This window comes from Neopsephotus bourkii, unplaced genomic scaffold (assembly GCF_033783945.1).
Source record: "Neopsephotus bourkii isolate Nb327-2 ecotype Australia unplaced genomic scaffold, CSIRO-AGI_Nbou_v1 NB_1511, whole genome shotgun sequence".
In the NCBI taxonomy this organism is placed as follows: Eukaryota; Metazoa; Chordata; class Aves; order Psittaciformes; family Psittacidae; genus Neopsephotus; species Neopsephotus bourkii.
In genome coordinates this window covers 645,487-664,177 of record NW_026901987.1, presented here as the reverse complement: position 1 = coordinate 664,177, position 18,691 = coordinate 645,487, and the positions used below count along the sequence as shown (strand labels likewise).

At 42.8% G+C, this 18,691-nt stretch overlaps 1 protein-coding gene and 1 long non-coding RNA gene across 2 annotated transcripts; one reads left to right on the top strand and one right to left on the bottom strand.

Annotated features, from left to right (window-relative positions):
* The first annotated feature begins 2,197 nt into the window (after positions 1–2,197).
* On the top strand, positions 2,198–11,118 carry LOC133221110 (uncharacterized). Its single transcript, XR_009727899.1, has 3 exons — positions 2,198–2,282; positions 7,994–8,138; positions 10,947–11,118. It is a non-coding gene; the product is annotated as an uncharacterized LOC133221110 (long non-coding RNA).
* On the bottom strand, positions 7,749–10,983 carry HTR1E (5-hydroxytryptamine receptor 1E). The gene has a single exon (XM_061369733.1). It carries the CDS (start codon positions 10,932–10,934, stop codon positions 9,840–9,842), a length of 1,095 nt encoding a protein of 364 aa, XP_061225717.1. The 5' UTR covers positions 10,935–10,983; the 3' UTR covers positions 7,749–9,839.
* Positions 11,119–18,691: the final 7,573 nt, after the last annotated feature.

Sequence of the window (18,691 nt, the reverse complement as noted above, 5' to 3'; positions counted from 1 at the left end):
TTGGATTGAAGGTAGTGGTTCACAGTAAAATATTAGTCCAATAGGATAAAGGGGCAATGTGTGGAAGTGGGAGGAAATAGATGGAATCAAGAAAAGGTTTCTCATCTAAAATAATCAGCATTCACACATCGTTGGTTATTGTAACTCTGAAAGGCAGATTATAAGTCAAGTTTTCAAGCAACCTTCAAAAAATAGCTTCAAATTTTGTGCATCAGAGGCTGATTCAGAGGTAGTTGAAGACAGTAGCGTGTCTACCACTATCTTGTGTGACTTTGGATCCAGTTCCCAAAATTTTATGGGTATACAATACACAAAAAAAAATAACGTGATGAGCAGATCACTGTGCTCCAGAACTTCTCAAAACAAATCTCCTCCAGAAGATACCCTTCAATATAGAAATGACTGTAAATCTTCAGAGTGCAATTGGCCCAGAGGACCTCCAGCTTTTGTATGCTGCTAGTCATCACCATTGACTTATGATGGCTGTGCTGCTCCATCAGAATCCAGCTAATCATCACTATTGACTGATTTTCCAAAGAGGGAGAGGAAAAGGAGCAATCAGGAATGTGGGAGGAGACAAGAGGATGTCAATAAACCAGGAGAGCCAGTGGGAACTGCTCAGTGCTCTCTGTGCTCCATAGGATCATTCTTAGGTTGGAAAAGACCTTTGAGATCATCGAGTCCAACCATTAACTCAGCACTGTCAAGCCATCTGCTAAACTATTTCTCCAAGTACCACATCTACATACCTCCTAAATACCTCCAGGGGTGGTGGCTCCACCACTTCCCTGGGCAGCCTGTCCCAGTGCTTGGCAACCATTTTGGTGAAGACATTTTTCTTACTATCCAATTTAAACCTCCCCTAATGCAACTTAAGGCCATTTCCCCTTGTCCTAACCCTTGTCACTCATGAGAAGAAACTGACGTCCACCTTACTACCACCTCCTTTCAGGTAGTTGTAGAGAGCAGTAAGGGCTTCCCTGAGGCTGTTTTTCTCCAGGTTAAGCAATCCCAGTTCCTTCAGCTGTTCCTCATCAGACTTGTGCTCCAGACCCTTCACCAGCTTTGTTGCCCTTTTCTGGACATGCTCCAGAACCTAAATATCTTTCTTGTAGCAAGGGCCCAGAGCTGAACACAGTGTTCGAGGTGCAGCCTCACCAGTGCTGAGCACGCGGGTACAATCCACCCCCTAGCCCTGCTGGCCACACTATTTCTGATACAGGCCAGGATGCTGTTGGCCTTCTTGGCTGCCTGAGCACAAGCTGGATCATGGTCAGTGGCCATCAACCAGCACTTCCAGGTCCTTTCCTACCTGACGGCTTCCCAGCCACTCTTCCCCAGACCTGTAGCATTGCTGCATGGGGTTGCTGTAACCCAAGTGCAGGGCTGGGCACCCATGAGCTATCTCATGTACTTTTACATGCCTGACTGCTGCTGAGTGCCATGACTGCTCTTGGTGTTTGCCACATGGCACGTTTAAGGATGACATAAACTATCAGCTTTGATGAAAAGTCCCTTATTGTGCCCACCCAGAGGCTGGAGAGCAGCAAGGTCACCATCTTGTGGTTGCTTTGAGGCTACAGTGGCACCAGCTTGCAGTTTGATGGCCTAGCAGGAGAAAGGGCCTTTGGTCTCTTGTGTTGCATTTCCTCGGTTGTTTAAGCTGGGCACTGGGCTGAATTTGCTGTCACCATAAGTCATTAAAGGCTGGCAAGGCCTTGGAGTGGTTGCTCTGGGGAACACTGGTGTCCACTCTGCAAGATGTTAGGAAGCTCAACCGTGGTCTTCCAGGGTTAATAGGATCACTGTGTCATGGATGTTATCAGCCCTTCCTTTGGTTTTGTCAACACAGCCTTTTCATTCTCTCAGTGCTGAGTACTGGCTGGCCTGTGCCTTGGCTTTCGTTGTGTGCGACCTAGGTTTGGTCTCAGCAGTGAGGGTGCACTGTTGGTAACGTTTTGCACTGGGATATCAGGACTGGTTAGTCTGCGTTAGGGAATGGGAGGTTTAGAAACTGTCCCTAGTGTGGCTGTTCTACCCCTGAGTTGGTCTGTTATTGCCATGGGTATGGGTGCCTCCCCGCAGTACAAACTGTAGTTTGGAGGCAGAAAGCAGGTCAGCCGAGCAAATCAAAAGCACCCCTGTAACATGGGCCAATTAATCTTTGATGTATTAGCTGGGGTACTGGTTGTGAAGGTGCTGTGGCCTGAACTTTTGCATAGGCTGAGATGAGTACAACCAATGAAGGACAATGCTCAGCCCTTGCTGTTGCCTGCCTTGAGGTAAGGTGCCATACAGCCTGGATTAAAGTAGCAGGGAAATGGTGGCACATGCTCAGTGTGGGCAGGTCCGCTCTCCTGGGGGTATCTGCTGCAGGTCTGAGTGGAGCCACTGGTGTGGAGCAGGTTTCATGTGCTGGGCCACGCTGCAGGGAGAGGGACAGTGGCTGCCTTGGGGGCTGTGCGTTGCTGAGAGGTGCCCTGGGGCATGAAGCTGATGCAGACAGCTTGTTCACTGCGGCAGGTTTGGATGCCTGTCCTGCTCTGCCACCTGCCTGCAAGAGGGCTGGAGGACACAACTTAGTGTACAGCTGAGGAAGAGTGGTCCTGTCCTTCATACCCCCACTTTTATTTTGTTCAGAGGTGTCCTGAGTCCTCTGGGCCAGGTGGAAGCAGCAGTTTGGCTGGGGGCAGTCTCGGCTCTGAGAAAGGCAGGTGATAGTGGTGACACCATGTCCCCAGTGCACAGGGGAAGACAAGCTGCAGCCTCTGCCAGCTATGCAGTTGCAGGTCTCAATCCCCTTCTTGCCCATGGGCTCTGCATCTATGGTGAGAAGGGGTACAGCCTCCTACCAATCTTAATTGAAACCACAGATAACCTGCTCCTTCGTAAGGAGCAAAACTGCTGTAGTGAAAGATCAAAGGATGATGATCTGTAACTTGTGTGTATATGCAAGAATCAGATCAAGACAACCATGCTTAATTTTGCAGTCCTAGATTAACTTCTGTAACTAATTGGATTATTTTTTTCTGCCTGCTTCAGAATGACTGTTCAATCATAACACAAAAAATACTCTCCTGAAATTGCAAAAATAAGTGTTTTCTTATTACTAAAGTTAAAAAAATATGGAATGTGTCTGAGTAAAACTCTATAGCTGATATATCTGATTTCAGGGGTCAAATTCTGCAATATAAAACCCCTAAGGCTGGAGATGTTAGCCTGATTTTCTATTTATTGCAGAAATAGGCTTGTCGAGGCTTATCCCAGCACCCTAGCAGCTTGGCAGGCTGTTCCTCCCATACAGGACTCAGATATTATTTTTAGTGGCATCACAGAAGTGGAAGTCATTTGTGTGGAACTTTCCATTCCCCTGAAAAGGTCGCTGTAGAAACCTTTGGAGAGAAACAAGATTTTATTGTAAAATCCACCGGAAAGTCACTCTACTTTTTGCAGGTATTTGAGGCATGCACGTGTGATTCTGTGTTTTGCTTCTTAGTGCTCCTTTAAATCACTAGCCAGAAGCTGAGTCATTTCAAATGATGTGCAAAGCAACAATTTACAAAGGAATAGGAATTCTGTCCTCTCTCTTCCCAGAAGTTACATTTTGTGCCTTAATTGACAAAATACGCATCTTTTATAAAGTGTAGTTGCAAGGAGACAGTGCTTAATGCCTCAGCTCATAGAAACGTCTCCCATTTGCAGTCATGTGGTGTATGAAATGAGCATGGGGGACATACATAGTGCTTTAGAAGATCTGAGTACCCCAATGACATGGGATCTTGCACCAGGTAGAAATGAGGGTCAGAATTTGTCATGCAGCAAATTAATCCACAAAAACTTCAGTGAGCTTATCTATATGCTAATGTAGTTTAAGAATGCAGTGCAAGCAACTGGAAGAGGATGAAGTATGGGCAGAGTGGAAGGAATGGAGTGGTGTAAGGGGGCATTTCCAACATCACCTACTGCATCTGGGAACTGTAGTTTCTACTGTTAGAAGCCCCATGGGAAAGGAGAAGTGAGAATGTTATCAAAGAGAGGTCTTAAAAAATTGTGACACATGGGAAGACACTGTGGTGTATCATTCAGCAGCTTTCTTTTGGAAGAATCTTGATGCACATTAGAAATCTGACTTGGGGTAAAACTGCAATAAACCAATATCAGAGGCTGTGCAGAGCAGTGCCATGGAACAGAGCCTGCAACCCGATTTCCTAAAATCAAGAGCAGAATGAGGCTTAGGTGGTGTGTATCAACATGGCATGAAGTAGCCTTGCTTCTTGTTACAGGCTACTAGATGCCATAGTGGTGCTGAGGAAGGCTGCAAACGAAAGGAAGGAGAGAGAGAAAAGAAACAGAAGGGTAAAATAATGAATAGCCACAGACCAGGAAATAGTGAGATGAGGAGGAAATAAAAGTGATTCAAAGAAAGGCTGGACAGAGCCTTGGGTGACATGGTCTAGTGTGAGGCATTCCTGCCCAGGGCAGGGGGGTTGGAACCAGATGATCTTAAGGTCCTTTCCAACCCAAACCAGTCTATGATTCTATGATTCGATGATTAAGAAGGGAAAAAGTTGAAACAAATCATTCTCCCTTAGGTCTTTGAGCAGAGGTTCATAAGATTTGCTAATATACGGGGGTTTTTTGTCCATAGCTCGGTCATGGTTACATCTTCTACCTAAAAGTTTACCTTTAAGAGCTGATTCAGTGCTCATAGAAATAGGAAGAATTCTTCCTGGACAGAATTCTTCCTGGACACACTCACTGATCAGTCATTGGCAGTGGAGTTATTGTGTACTCGGGGGAGGCGACACATTAAACCATGAGAAATTTTGTAAATTGCTCTCCAGGGCTGATAGTCATGGCAGAAGATCATTTCCAACTTACATTAATGTGATTATAGTAAATGGCTAGTTTAGGCTGAGTGGGAAGGAGTAATTTAATCATATAAAATCATCTACATGCAATCACCTATGTGGAATTGAGGAAAAAAGTCCCCTGGGAGTGGCAAGGAGGAGGGGAGCAACGTTGGCAATATTATGTACATAGTATGAAGTAGAGAATGTTAAAGAGTAGTTTTACAGCTGATGAACATTTATCCGAAGTCAGATAACTTTAAAAAAATCCATTCTTTTGGCCTCAAAACAGCAATGAGGGAGAATATACAAATATACAAAGGCAGTATGTGTTGTATGGGACTCTTATGAAATACAACTTGTAATGTATTGACTAGACCAATAAAAGATATCACAATATTTACTGTGTCCCCTTAAACAATTTAAGACAATCATCATACAAATCATTTGGATGTGTCAAAGATGAACATAAACCAGCCTGTTACTGATACTTGCGATGGTTAAAAAATACGCATGCACAAGGACAACCTCTGCACTTGTGCTGGAAGCCTGTATTTCCCTTCAACACTGCAATGCTCTTTACCTTTTGATAAATGGGGTTGAAAACAGTAGTGGTAATAGAGTCCTTAGGAAAGATTCCCTTATTCTTTTAATACCTTCTCCAAAATAAAGCTACTTTTCATTTTGGGGTGTGTGTGTTTTTGTTGCATTGTTTTGTTTGATTGCTTTTTTGGGGGGTTGTGTGTGTGTAGGGTGTTTTTGGGGTTTTTCTTTTCCCCCGTTCCCTCCTGGTACATGCAAAGGACAGAGTCTGTGGGCCGCACAGAGAAATAAGAAGCGACAGCTATGGAAAACTGGACAGCTCAGGTACATGGCAGTGAAGTCTGAATAGTGACAGCCTTTTACGAAAACTTGGTGAAACGGGGACTTTGTTAGAAACCCTTTTGGAAAGCTCAATCTCCTCATATACCTCCATTCAGGAAGATGAATAAAACTAATTTAATGTGCTGCAAACAGCTCAGTATATTATTGTGGTGGGGAACCCCCAGCTTTAAATCAAAGTGGCAGGACATATGCGGCTCTTAACGTGTTTTTGCTGTGTCTAGGATGTGCTATGTGAGAGACAGCTCACCTCGGACGAGGATCTTGTCCATGTGGGAAAGACAGAGAAAAAGGATAGACAATACATGCACAATAATTCCTTCACTGCCCATGTTGCCTTTCAGGAGGAATGTCAGAAGTGGGTTTGAGAAGGCAAACCCCCCGTCAGCTGTAAGGAACAGGAGAGATGTTTCACTGCATGGAGGTAGTGAAGACAAAGCTGCAGAGAAGAGACCTGAGGTTGTCACAGGAGAAGAGGTTGGCACAGAAGAGCAGGAGTTTAGTGTCTTTTGGGGAGGCCAGCTGGCTGAAGGGTGCAGTCTTTAGGGTTAGGGATATATAAAGTCAGTCCAAAGCACTGGCTGCTTACACAGAGTGAGAAACTTCTGGATATGGCCTGGACACACATGACAGAGTAACACCTGACAGACCTGAACACCCACAGCCATGGGAATCCTGATAAGAGCACTGAGACAGGGGGAGAGAGTGGAGGTCACGGAAGTAGGACCACAGTAAATTTAGGGATTAGAGAGAGCCACAAACCCAAAGGCAGGATGGTGAGTTTGGGATGTAAAAATAGAAGGAAATAGCACTCAGAGAAAATGCGTACAAGTGACGAGGGGCTGAATAGGCACGTCTGTATGAATCCTGCTGTAGAAAGTGGAGGACTGTGGAGGAAAAGCCTTTGGAGAAATACAGGAAGAAAGGCAGGAAGACAACTGTACAAGGGGAGCATTGGGGAAAATAAGACTTTGAGGATGAAAGATGTTTTAGAGAGGCCAAGGAAGATGGATGTAGGTTGAAGGTCTTGCATACATCATTAAGAGCCTGCTGGAAAGAGCACTGCAGTGTGTGGTGTGTCTGGGCCTGATCCAGGATAGGTATGAATGGCAAGTTACCATTGATAAGAAGTTAAAGTTCAGGAAATGCCTCCAAACCCTTTGTAAATTCAGCAAATACTCAGCACAGAAAAAACCCGAAGTTACCAAGCAGTGGTGCCAGAGTAGCAAAAGTTTTTATTTCCATGAGAAGACAGGTAATTTCTGATCAAGTTAAATTCTTTTAAGTAACAAATCCTTTAAATTGTTCCTGACTTTGAGCATGAAGAAAATGTAAAGGACATCTTTATTAGTCTAGTGGCATTTGTTGGAAAACATAGCTCTGTGTTTAGCTAACGACTTAATTAAAAAAGCAGTAGTCAGCTGGCAGTGAATGGTGAGTCTTTATTTAACAGGGAAGCATGAAAATTAGCCATCCATCTGTTTTTTCCTGTTAATTACCTCTAAATATTAAAACTGAATACAGTCTTCAACCTGATTGGTAGTCTGAATGGTAATAGTGGAGATCAGATACTAAAAAAAGACATTAGTAGAAATTATGATGCAGCTCCTGTATTTTACAACTTTCATACCTGACTGAAACATTTCTAACTACCTACAACAGCTGCTGTGGAGGTCATGTTTACCATTTCTGGTCCTTCAGACATGCTTCTGGATTTAAATGAGCATCAATATAGATGACAGAATTAACTGAGCTGTTACTTTTCCATGAGAAACATGACTGCACACTGCATGACAGCAGAGCACATTTACTTTTTCCTTTCTGATCATTACTGTAGCTGGGCACCCTTGTAGCATGGACTTTGCCAAACCTACCTTCTTCCAGCAACAACTGCCTGTGTGTCCTGTCTTCCCTTACGTAGTCACCTTGTTTGGGGAAATTGTGCACAGTCTTTGTTCTTTACTTATCATTTCCACTGAGCTTGTTGAAAGGAAAAATAGAATTATTCTGCAGCAGTTCTCACAAATACTACTCTTTATTTTAATTCCCAGCCAAATTTTTCTCAATAGCATATGTACTCCGGGGAACTGCTTTGGAAGTTTTATAGATAGGCAGGGTCAGGCCACTCTTTCCCAGCTTCAATCAACAGTTTGCAACTCCAGCAAGTTGCAAAAAGGAAAAATCATAATGGATCTTTGTGCTTCCTCACTAGAAGACATTTTCAGTGACTGAGATTCCCCCCCCCCCCCCTGTTTTTTTAGGTGTTAATATAAGCTAGTATGGAAGCCAAAGGCAGCTGGAGGAGGCAGCTGTGACAATAGCTCCAGAAGGGCAGCTGGAGATCAGCCGTCTAAACTCAGGCATGGAAAACTTGGAGTCCTTAAAGCAGATTCCCACTGCATGTGGGTAAGTAGTAGGTCCCATTTTGGTCACCTTCGGACTTGATTTACACTCAGCTTGCAGCTCTGCATCTTTCCATCTGAATGCTTTCTCCCACCAATAAGGATGTCATTTCTCAGCTCCATCTGCAGTTTATTACTCACATGTTACTTACACTTCCTTGACTCTTGCTAAGAAAAATGACTGTCATCTTGTAAATTTTCAAAACATTTTCCAGAGATGCCTTCCAATGCTGTTACAACACTTTTTCTACCTCTAATATTTGTTTTGATGGATTTGGAGCTGCCATGCTACAGTTCGCTGTTACTGGATGTCAGGTTGATGTATGTGGTACTTTCTATTTGGTATATTGGTATATTCAAAAAGAGTTTGTACAGAAAAATGGAGAAGGAAGAAAATTATGGTGAAGGTAAGTAATAGGTATTTAAATGGAGTTTAGAAGTTGCTAATGGCCAATAACAGATTCTCAACTTTGATATTGCCTTTCCCAGCCTGATTTCCACAATTTGTGAACCAGGAGATTGTAACTTCCATAAGCACAGAAGACAGGATAGAAGGAACTCTCTGTCATGTCTGCCTCTCAAGACAAAGGAAGTAACTCTGTGAAGGACAACCAGAACAAGAGATCCTGCTAAAGGACCTCATCAGGGGTCAGGCTGACAAGAATATCATTGCAAATAAGAAGAGGCAGATGTGCAGCCTGCTATGTAAAAATTATTTACTCTATTTTTTTTCTGCTGTTCAAACAGAAAATAATTTGGGTTTAGATGATATTTCTGAATTTCTATATATTGGTGGCCTGCTGAGAAGATATCCAGTGTTTAAGTCAGTGGGGTAAGATCCATCAACCCATGGGGTTCTGCATTGCAAGGTCCAGGAGAATTGTGGCACAAGTGAATAATACTATCCCAGAACTAATGAAGGCACAAGGCCTGAGCCCTGAGGAAGTACTGTTAGTGGTATCAAAAATGTGACCAGTCAGATGTGCAGCTGGTCTCTTGGGTGACACTTGCTAGCTGCATCCTCTCAGTTGCCAAACAAACTGCACAGGTGTCTGCCCAATACTTTGACCATAAATCCAGAACCTTACACAAAAAGAGCCACTTGAGTAATTCCTCTGGAATACAAAATGGGATCCGATTTTAGCTGGAACGAATTGAACTTTGCTTTGTGTTTTGGGAGTTTATTCCTGAAGAATTCCTGGAAATGGTTATTTTCCTTCTAAATGGCTGTTACAGTTTTCTCATGGCTGAGATTTGTTGTTTGGCTGTCATGCCCATGAAGTGTTTATTAATTTTTGAATACGCATGTATGGGGTTCAGTTTATATGCCTTTATATTTTTACAGTGCATGGTAATTCAGACATTTGATTCTTAAATGGAAAAAGTATAAAAGTGAATATTGTTGTTTGCTTCTCAAATCACTGAGTACACAAAATGTCCTGAACACGAGTATCTAACAGTTTCCTTTTTTTGTTGTTTCATTGCTAAAAAATCTTTTCCTTTGTAGAATAAATTTATTTCAAAGTTTTTACCATGAATAACACTGGAGGTAAAAAATGGCAGAATGAATTACAGGCTAAAGACAAGTCAAGCAAATAGGCAAAAACAAAAATTCCCTTTAATGAGGGAAATGGTGACAGAATTAAATCATTTTGCCCATTCTTAAGGCCAGGAGTCCTGTCAGCATCATCATCTCCCAGTACTTTTAAGTATGTTCTCGACACCTGATGAGCTTTCTAAAGGCCAGCTTGAAGTCTTCATTAAAGCTAGTGTACAGCAAAGGGTTGATAAGGGAGTTGACATATCCAAGCCAGGTCAAGAAGTCTGCTACTTCTGGAGAGACAGTGCAAATGTGGAGGCCAACAAGCAGCTCCTTGATGAAAAAGGGCAACCAGGACAAAATGAAAGCACCTAAAATCAGCCCCAGAATGCGAGCAGCCTTTCGTTCCCGTGTTGTGGAGATCTGCTGCCGGTCACCAGCCAGGTCCAAGTCATTCTCAAAAGGAGGGATCCTCACAGATGCATTGATTTTATCAAATTCCGTGGTTGGGTCAGATGTGGAGAAGTCCGAGACGCAGAATGTCTGTGTGAGCTTGCAGCTGGCAAAGGAGTTTTGGCTGTCGGTGCTCCTGTTGCTGAGGTGGCGGCTTGAACCCCGCTTTTGGTAAAGGCTCTTTGCAGCGTGATAAATTCTGTAGTACAGGATCAGGATCAAAGTCAAGGGGATGTAAAATGCCCCAAATGTGGAATAAATAGTGTAGATGACATGATCGTGCTTAATGCGACACTCGCTGGGGATACTGACACTGTGGTGATTTCTCCAAAACAAAGGGGGCATTGATATGAAAATGGAGATAGCCCACACGGTGACTATCATCAGCCCAGCCCTTTTTGCTGTTCTTTTCCTGGCATATTCGATAGCATCTGTGATTGCCCAATACCTGTCCAGAGCAATGACGCAGAGATGAAGGATTGAACATGTGCAACAGGTCATGTCGACGCTAAGCCAGATCTCACAGATGAAGTATCCCAAAGTCCATTTATCTATCATTATGTAAGTGATGCTCAAGGGCATGACAAGAACAGCAACAAGGAGATCAGTCACAGCTAGTGAACATATTAAATAATTTGCCGGCTGGTGAAGCTTCTTGGTTGTGGAGATTGCCGCAATTACAGCAGAATTCAGCAGCATAGTCAAGGTTGTGATTGTGGCCAAGGTCAGGGTAACGAGCATCTTTTCAGTTACTGTTTTTGGCTTCGAAGCCACATTGGCTTCAGTGGTGCAATTTGTGAAATTCATTTTCCCCTCCAGGATGCACAGTGAAAGAAGTTGCTGCTTCAGGTAATGAAGAGTTTCAGGTTCAGAAGTGACCCATTTGGAAGAGGGACAGAGATGCTTCAGATGCAGTTTTTTAAATTATTATTTTATAATCCCATATTCAACAGAGCAGCAAAAAGCTTCCAGGTTTTCTCCTGTTCATCATTTTCCTAAGAAGACAAAACCACATCTGTTAGTGAACCTAGAAAACCCCCGCCTTTTGTCAAAAAGTCATAAGCTTTTAATATTAGCACTTCAAATAAAAATTCTGGTCTGTTTTCTTCTCTGCTGCCTTTTCTCCTCTTTTTTTTATCTGCAATTCATAGTCCGTTTCTTTTTCTTCCCCAAAGGGCACTTTAGGCCAGATTTCCTACTGGTGTGGTTATTTCTCCTTTGGTTTTGGAGATCTCCCTTGAAGTGGGAGGTTGGACTAAGTGACCTTCAGAGATCTCTTCCAACAATCATTTCTATGATATCTGTGAATTACTGATGCTAGGAGCTACTCCTTTTCCGTCTTGTTGAATAGGCTCCAGCAGATGAAGAGCTGAGGAAATCTGCCTTTTCATTTTAATTGCTATGCGAGAGGGCTCAATTACTTCTATATATCATCTTTGGAAAAAAGAAACAGCAGTAATCTCAGTGAAGGCATGCCAGCATTTCATAGTTTTCTATTCTGCTTTTTCATATCCCTGTCTAGATTAACATTTTGGAAACAGTACTTAAAAATTACTCAGGTTACCTTTAACATACAGCTTTCAAACAATGCTTAAAGCTTTATGGCAAACGTTTAGTTTTACACAGCACATCAGTGTTGCTAGGAGCTTATATAGCTTTGTCTAATTATTCCTGACATTTCACATTTCCCACTGCGTGTGTCTGTAGAGGAGGCAGACAAAAAGCTTTCGCCTTTGCTTTGAGATTTCCATCAAACTGTGCTCCCTGTCAGGCAGTCCAGTACAATGCAAGGTACAAAAAGAAAAAAAAATAAAAGGTTTAATTTTGTGTCAGGAATTCATCTGCCTTTTCCATACATCCCAAATGCTGACTTAAGCCAGAGATAGAGGTCTGTAAGATGCCACTTGGGATACCGTCTGGGATCTCATTTACTCATTTGTAATTTATTTTGGCACAAAGGATGTAGAAAGCAGAAAGCCTGAATCCTTTTCCATTAAAATAAACAGAACAATTCCTTCCCCTGGCTTCACTTTTTGAAGAGTAAGGAGTTGTACAGGCTTGTTGTACTCTTTTAAGGAGTTGTACTCTTGTACGGAGTTGTAACTCTAGTTGTACAGGCTCCCTCAACAGGCAGGGGAATGAGCAGCTGCCAGAAACACCCTTGTCACCTCTCAAGACAAGTCTTTCAGGCAGATGGTGTAAATAACATCCTGGAAATGCTGATCTTTCTATTTTGACTACAAGTGGCTCCTCTACAGTAGAATTTAGAATACATGCCTGATTTTTAGATGGCTAAATCTGAGAGGTAAAACCCATTCTCATTGACACCAGTGGATTAGGCTCTGGTCAGAGTTTGCACATGCAAGCTAGTGAAGAATTTAAAATTTGAATGAGGAGTTATGATCTCAAAGCTAGTCAGCTGCTTAGCTCTGGGTACATATGCTCTTATTGAGCAACTGGAGTGCTGTCTCCTGAATGAGATGAATAGGAAACAACCAAAATAGAAACTTTGGAAAAAACCTGCGTTTTGTGAATAGACCCAAGGAAAACAGATCTGTATCGTCGTAGACTCTGGGTTAGCAAAATGAGTTTTAAATTCTACCTGAGGCACAGCAGAAGCCTCCCCCAAAGCTGACTCCAATCCTCAGACACTGCTTTAAAGTATGAATAGCCTTGGAGAAAATATCAGGACTGTTTATTAAGAATGGGCTGGACAAGCCAGATGGAAATCATCCATCAATCTTCAGGTTGTTACTGCATTGGAAATGCCAATTTGGTTGCTTAAGCCTAAAGCCAAAACTTCAGTTCAAATCTTCTTCACAAATTGTTCATGGGAGTCCCCTCTGCCAAGCCACATCTTGGCTTTACTAGTTTGCACCCTTATTATGTCTGATTCTTTGACCAGAGGATAAAGCAAAGAGGCTTTCTCTATAATCTGGAACACCGTCCAGAAGCAATTGCAATCCATATGCTTTCCTTAGCAAGTGCCACCTGGTCCACAAGCACACTCAAAGGTATCAGAAGATACCATGGGATTCACATGTCCTCCACAACCACTGATTCATCTGGTCCATACACAGGACAGCTCTTGCTGCTTCTTGATGTAAGCAGCATTTTTTTCTGCCTGTCCTTCACTTCTCTGGGAGCCCTGAAGTTTTACAGCCCAGGTATTTTTACCCCACCATATCCTCTGCTGAGCACTGCATCTTTAATCCACAGGAACTGAATCATTGTGGTTCTCTCCCCAAGTAGCCTTTCACACCAATGCAGCCTCAGGGAAATCCTTTCTGAGCTCTACTCACTCTTCGCACCACAAGATTGTTCTTAAAAATAAACTCTCCCTTTTCTTAATGAACTTGTCTTTAAATAAACCCCATCACACTTTATCACCCCCAAGCACCAGGTTTCCATTAGGACAAAGGATGCTGCTATCACCCAGAGGGGAGTCTGCTCACTGCTCAGCAGGGCCAACATGTATTTCATTGGAAAAATCACTGCAATAATTGAAGATGGGAAAAATAAAAACAAAGCATCATCCCTGCAGAACACCAGCCTGCGGGTACCTCAGACCAGGCAAATCCATTGCTTCATGTTGAAACTCATCACTGGGGAGCTAATTCCCATGTCCTCTGTAGGAAATGAGCCCTTAGCAATTCAGACAATATAAATACCACATACAAGAACTGTATTAAACAAACATTATTAAGGAAGTATATTTAAATGATGACAAGTTTGGAGATACTGGGCTAAAGGCTTCCTCTGTGGGTTAAGTCTGTGCCTCTTGTCATCCTTACTGACATTATGAGGACACACATTGGTATTATAACATTAATTAGTAATGTTGACTGTAGACATTGTCTTTCTTTTCTCCTGCTATTTCCCCTTGCTGCTCCCTTTTCCAAGCCACCCTTGTTTCTATATGATCTAACCCCAAGTCCTGCCTCCCAGAGCACACACAGTTCCTTAGCCCTCGCTTTTTTTGCCTCCCAGCTCACCTCCTGAGCTGGAGCAGCCTGAGGCTCCCCTGACTTGCTGCTGCCGTCATCTCAGAAGTTACCTCCAGTGGCTTGGCCAGGACTCTTGCCTAGCCACCCTAGCCTGTACCTTAGCCTGTCCCTCGCTGTCCTTGGTTGTTCAGCTTTTGTCTCTGCTTTTGAATTAGAAGGCACCCATATGGAATGTTTTAGTCTGGAAAATAGATGGGGTTTTAAAAGGGGACGTGATTTATTAGAAGATGACAGTGATTGATTGACCTTGCTTATTAATACAGGGCAAGGATTTAATCATTATCATTAATCTTAAAAAATGCAGTTGTGTTTGTGATCATGTATTTTGTAGACCTTATATCTTAATTGTTTGTTTACTATCTTTGGTAGTAGCTGGCAGACCCAGAGCAGAGCCAAGACTTCACAAAAGAAGCCACACTGTGATTCAGGAAGGCAAAGCCTGCTGCGATAATCCCAGTGTAAGGGTTTTCCATCACTTACTTAAACTTGGGAAATTGATGTTGCTTTGTACAATTTGCACTCATTTTCTGGTCTGTCCAGGGCACCTCCATGATCTGCTTCTCATCTGTGGCTGCATGAAAGGTAGGGTTAGTGTGACTGGGACAGGTACCCATCCTGGGACACTGGGGAAGGGGCATAGGGACTTTGAGATTTGGTCTCGTGAAAACATGGTATTGGAAAATTTATAGTCTAAGTGTTAGGTCATTTATGATAAACATATGTAGAGAGACTAGCTATAAAGGAGCCAGGAAAAAAGCCATGTATGTTAACAAGGAGAATTTTACTATCTCCAGACAATAATAGCTGGTTTCCAGTATCTCTGTCACTTAAGTATATTGCTATATGTAGTACTACAATCACTATAGTAATTGATTGTGGTTTTATAAATGACTTCTTGAAAGGGACATTAATAACATCGTTATCTCATTTAAAGTATTCTGACTAAAAGCACTTTCATGTTTATGTTTTGCAGCTGTACCCCTTTTGGCTGTCAGTCATTTCATACAGACTGAATTTTACACACACTTGGTGGGAAAAACTCATGTGGGTTCCTCCAAATGGGAATCAATCACATTTCATATTAGCAGACGATCAGTAATGGCATTGAGTGCTGTCTGGGAAGAGGAAAGAGGGGAGAGGATGATTAATTATTCCTTAAAAGCAACTGGACAGCTTTAAGCTGTGAGATGGCAATGTTCATGTCTGCTCCTGCCAGAAAATAGCTCCACCTTCTTAGCAGAAGACCACTGTGTAGCAGAATATTCTGAATTGATAGACTGACTTCCACTCCTTGGCCACTGAACTTTTCACCATTTCATAAGAATGGAATAACATGACTTGCAGAGAACAAGGGGAACTAGCACTGCACATCTCTTTGAGAAGAGCAGGTTAGTTCCCTTATATCCGCGGTTTTACATTTCCTCTAAGCAATTATGGCACTGTGCAAATGATATAACTTTGTACCCTTGACAGCAATAAAACGATTTGACTTTGTTAAACCCTGAATTGATCTGAGTGCTTTTCACTTTCAGTATCTCCATGACCATAGCTGTGAAGGGCAAGAATCTGTGTGATGCTATGTGAGATGGATGGTTAGCTTATGGAAAATATGACTTAGCACATTTATGTTAATATTTAAAACTATGGAAAGACACTAAACTTGCAACAATTTCCTTGTTATCTCAAAGAGGTTGTTTCTTCCAAGTTCATATACAAAGCACTGAAATGCAAGTCTTTCACTTTAAATTTAGTTTGCAAGATCTTGCAACTTTCTAGACCATCCTGCTCTTGTAAAGTTGGCCTATCTGCTTGGACTTAATGGCTTCTTGACAGCCAACTTGTAGAGCTGAGTTTAACTGAAGAGTACAGGTTTCCAGATACTTGGTACTGTATTCTGGTATGCTGGTGTTGCTTCTGGCAACACTTTTGAGCATCTCAGTGCTGCAGGGGCCGTGTTATGGCAGCAGTTTTAATTGGCTGCAATTTATAGAGGCAATGATGCTGTCTGGAACATGTCATATTGGGAAAAGTGGTACCCAGAAGCTGAGAAAGTGGAGATGGTCAGAATCACACTAATATGTGGCAGGATTGTCAGCAAAATAAAATCTTGCTGTCACTAGGCAGCTCATATTCACAATCACAGAATGAGATTTTGATGCCAGCTATGCTGTAGGCAAAATGAAGGCTAACTATCAGAAGGTGGGTCGAGGTTGCCTTACAACAGCATAAACTGGAATAGAGCAATAAATGAAATGGCTATTTTTGTGTTAGCTCTGAAATTTCACAAGAACCTGTCTGAGAAATTCCTAGCTGCGTGATGGGGCTCAGATTTAGGGATGTGACCTTTTTCTACACAGACTGAATGAGGCCAAAAATCAATTTTACTATGAAGTTTGTATGAACTGAGCTATGAATTTGATCTTCAAGTTAGATTTTCCTTGTGCACATCACTGAACCGAGTAGCATGATGAAGAGACAGAGGAACTCAGCACTAAGCAAGGTGTGTGGAAGCATAGCTGTTTATGTATTTGTTTGTGTATCTGTGGACATCCAACTAATACTAATACATGTACTCACCCTGACATAAACAGCCAGAGCACAGTACGTTGTAATCAAGGATATAATGGCCTGTACCATTGTATTTGTCTAATGAAGACTACTAGGGCTGCAGGGAAACCCTTGCTTGGTTCTGGCTGGAGGATGGGCTGAGGGAATAGCACAGGGGACACTGCTGGGCATGATGTGAGAAATCACTGGATGTGACAGATACCAGCTCAGGCACCTGACAAGTCACAGATGGTGTCCCAGGGGATGGCTGGATTTTGCAGATGATTGAGATGGAGTTACGTGAGAAATGGCCAAAGTTCACAGTAAGCAGAAGGGAGACTTTTTGGGAGGACAGCCTTGCAAGACGCACAGCACCTTGGTCACCACATCAATAATCGCATGTAAAGCTGAGCTTGCCAACATAACCGTATCGGGAACAGCAGATTTGGATATGGATGTTGCAAAACTGGGACTGACTGGGAGGAGGTAATTTGGGCAGGGTTGTCCATCTGGGAGTAGACTGGAATGGAGAAAGGGTGGGTCGAGGCTGGTGAAAAGAAGGGATGAGAAGTGGAAGAAGGGATAACAAGTATAAAATGGGTATGCATTGCTCACCCACAGCTGAAATCAGGGTAATAACCCAACCTCTTGCTCAGACCAAAGCACATGAGTCAAACCTACCACCATGGTTGGGAGGTGTGGAGGGACCCTTTGTCTCAGACAGGTGATTCTCCCCATGGTAGACCTGGTATAGGGAACAGAGGGCTTTAGCACCCTGCTGCTGTTGTGTCAGTGCCTGCACCAGACCTGATGGCTTTGGTAGCTACCCATCACCTCCTCAGGTCAGAGGTGTGACCGTGTCCTCTTGCCTATGCCAGAGCACAAACAAGTGCTCATGTAGGCCAGCTTTGTGTGTGTGCACTTACTCCAGTGGCTCTGCATACTATCCACTGAAAACTAAATGCTGTCTGTGGGGTTTCCAAAACAGCAAGCTGCAAAGAGGTGCTTTAGCACTGTTACTACTGCCCCTGGATCTGCTGTTTTGTTGCTTTTTTGCTGAAGAGCTTAGGATGACTGCCAGCATGACCATAATGTTTTAACTCTCATCACTAGAAAGCTTATCTCCCCACTTGTCAGCGTGGCTTAATTCTTTTCCCTGTGGACTCTGCCAGGCTGAAGGATTTCCTTCACAATTAGAAGCCTAGGATAAAACTGATGGGAAAGGGGAAGTGCTGCTTCCCCAAAAAGCCATGGTGCTTTCACCAATACCTTCCCTCTGGAGGGGCTAGAGAGGCTCTGGCTCAAGGTGAGGTCAGGGCTAAGACTCGTCTCCCTGAGTATGCCCCAGCTCCCAGCCTTTACATCCTCAAAATGAGTGAAATTTGTTTATTCATTGCTGAAATTCCTGGCTGCACTGTTCTCTAACAAAATTTATGGAGAAATGCAGTTTGCTACAGGTATGCAGCTTCCTATGGATTCTTCCCAGCCACTTCTGTCATGTTGGCAATACTAAATATAATTATATTTGAAAACAATTATACTCTAACCTGAAATTCAAGTTATAAGAAATTGTACACTGTTAGCTGAACACTTTAGGGTGGACTTACTTAGTTTCAACTGGTAAGGCACCTTTTTAAGCCAAATTGATGTACACCCATTTTAAACAGATTTAAGAATCTCCAGGATGTATTTTGCTGTGGTGTAACTAACTCATTTGAAAGTGCACCCTTCTGCCTAACTACTGCAAACTGGGGCCTGAATCAATCTGACATGGAGTCAATAGAAGACCACAAGCTGGCAGTTTTGCAAAGCTATTTTTAAACAAATCCATCCAGGACCACACTTCAGAGGTAAGCTTTTCTGGTGTAGATCTTGGCACATCCAAACGAGAAACAATAATTAGTGACGCTCTTCAAACCATGCTTCCTCCCACAAGCAGTGGTACAATTATCAGTCACAGATGATTACTCATTTTGATCTACTTTCAATACAAAAATTAGTAAATCTTAG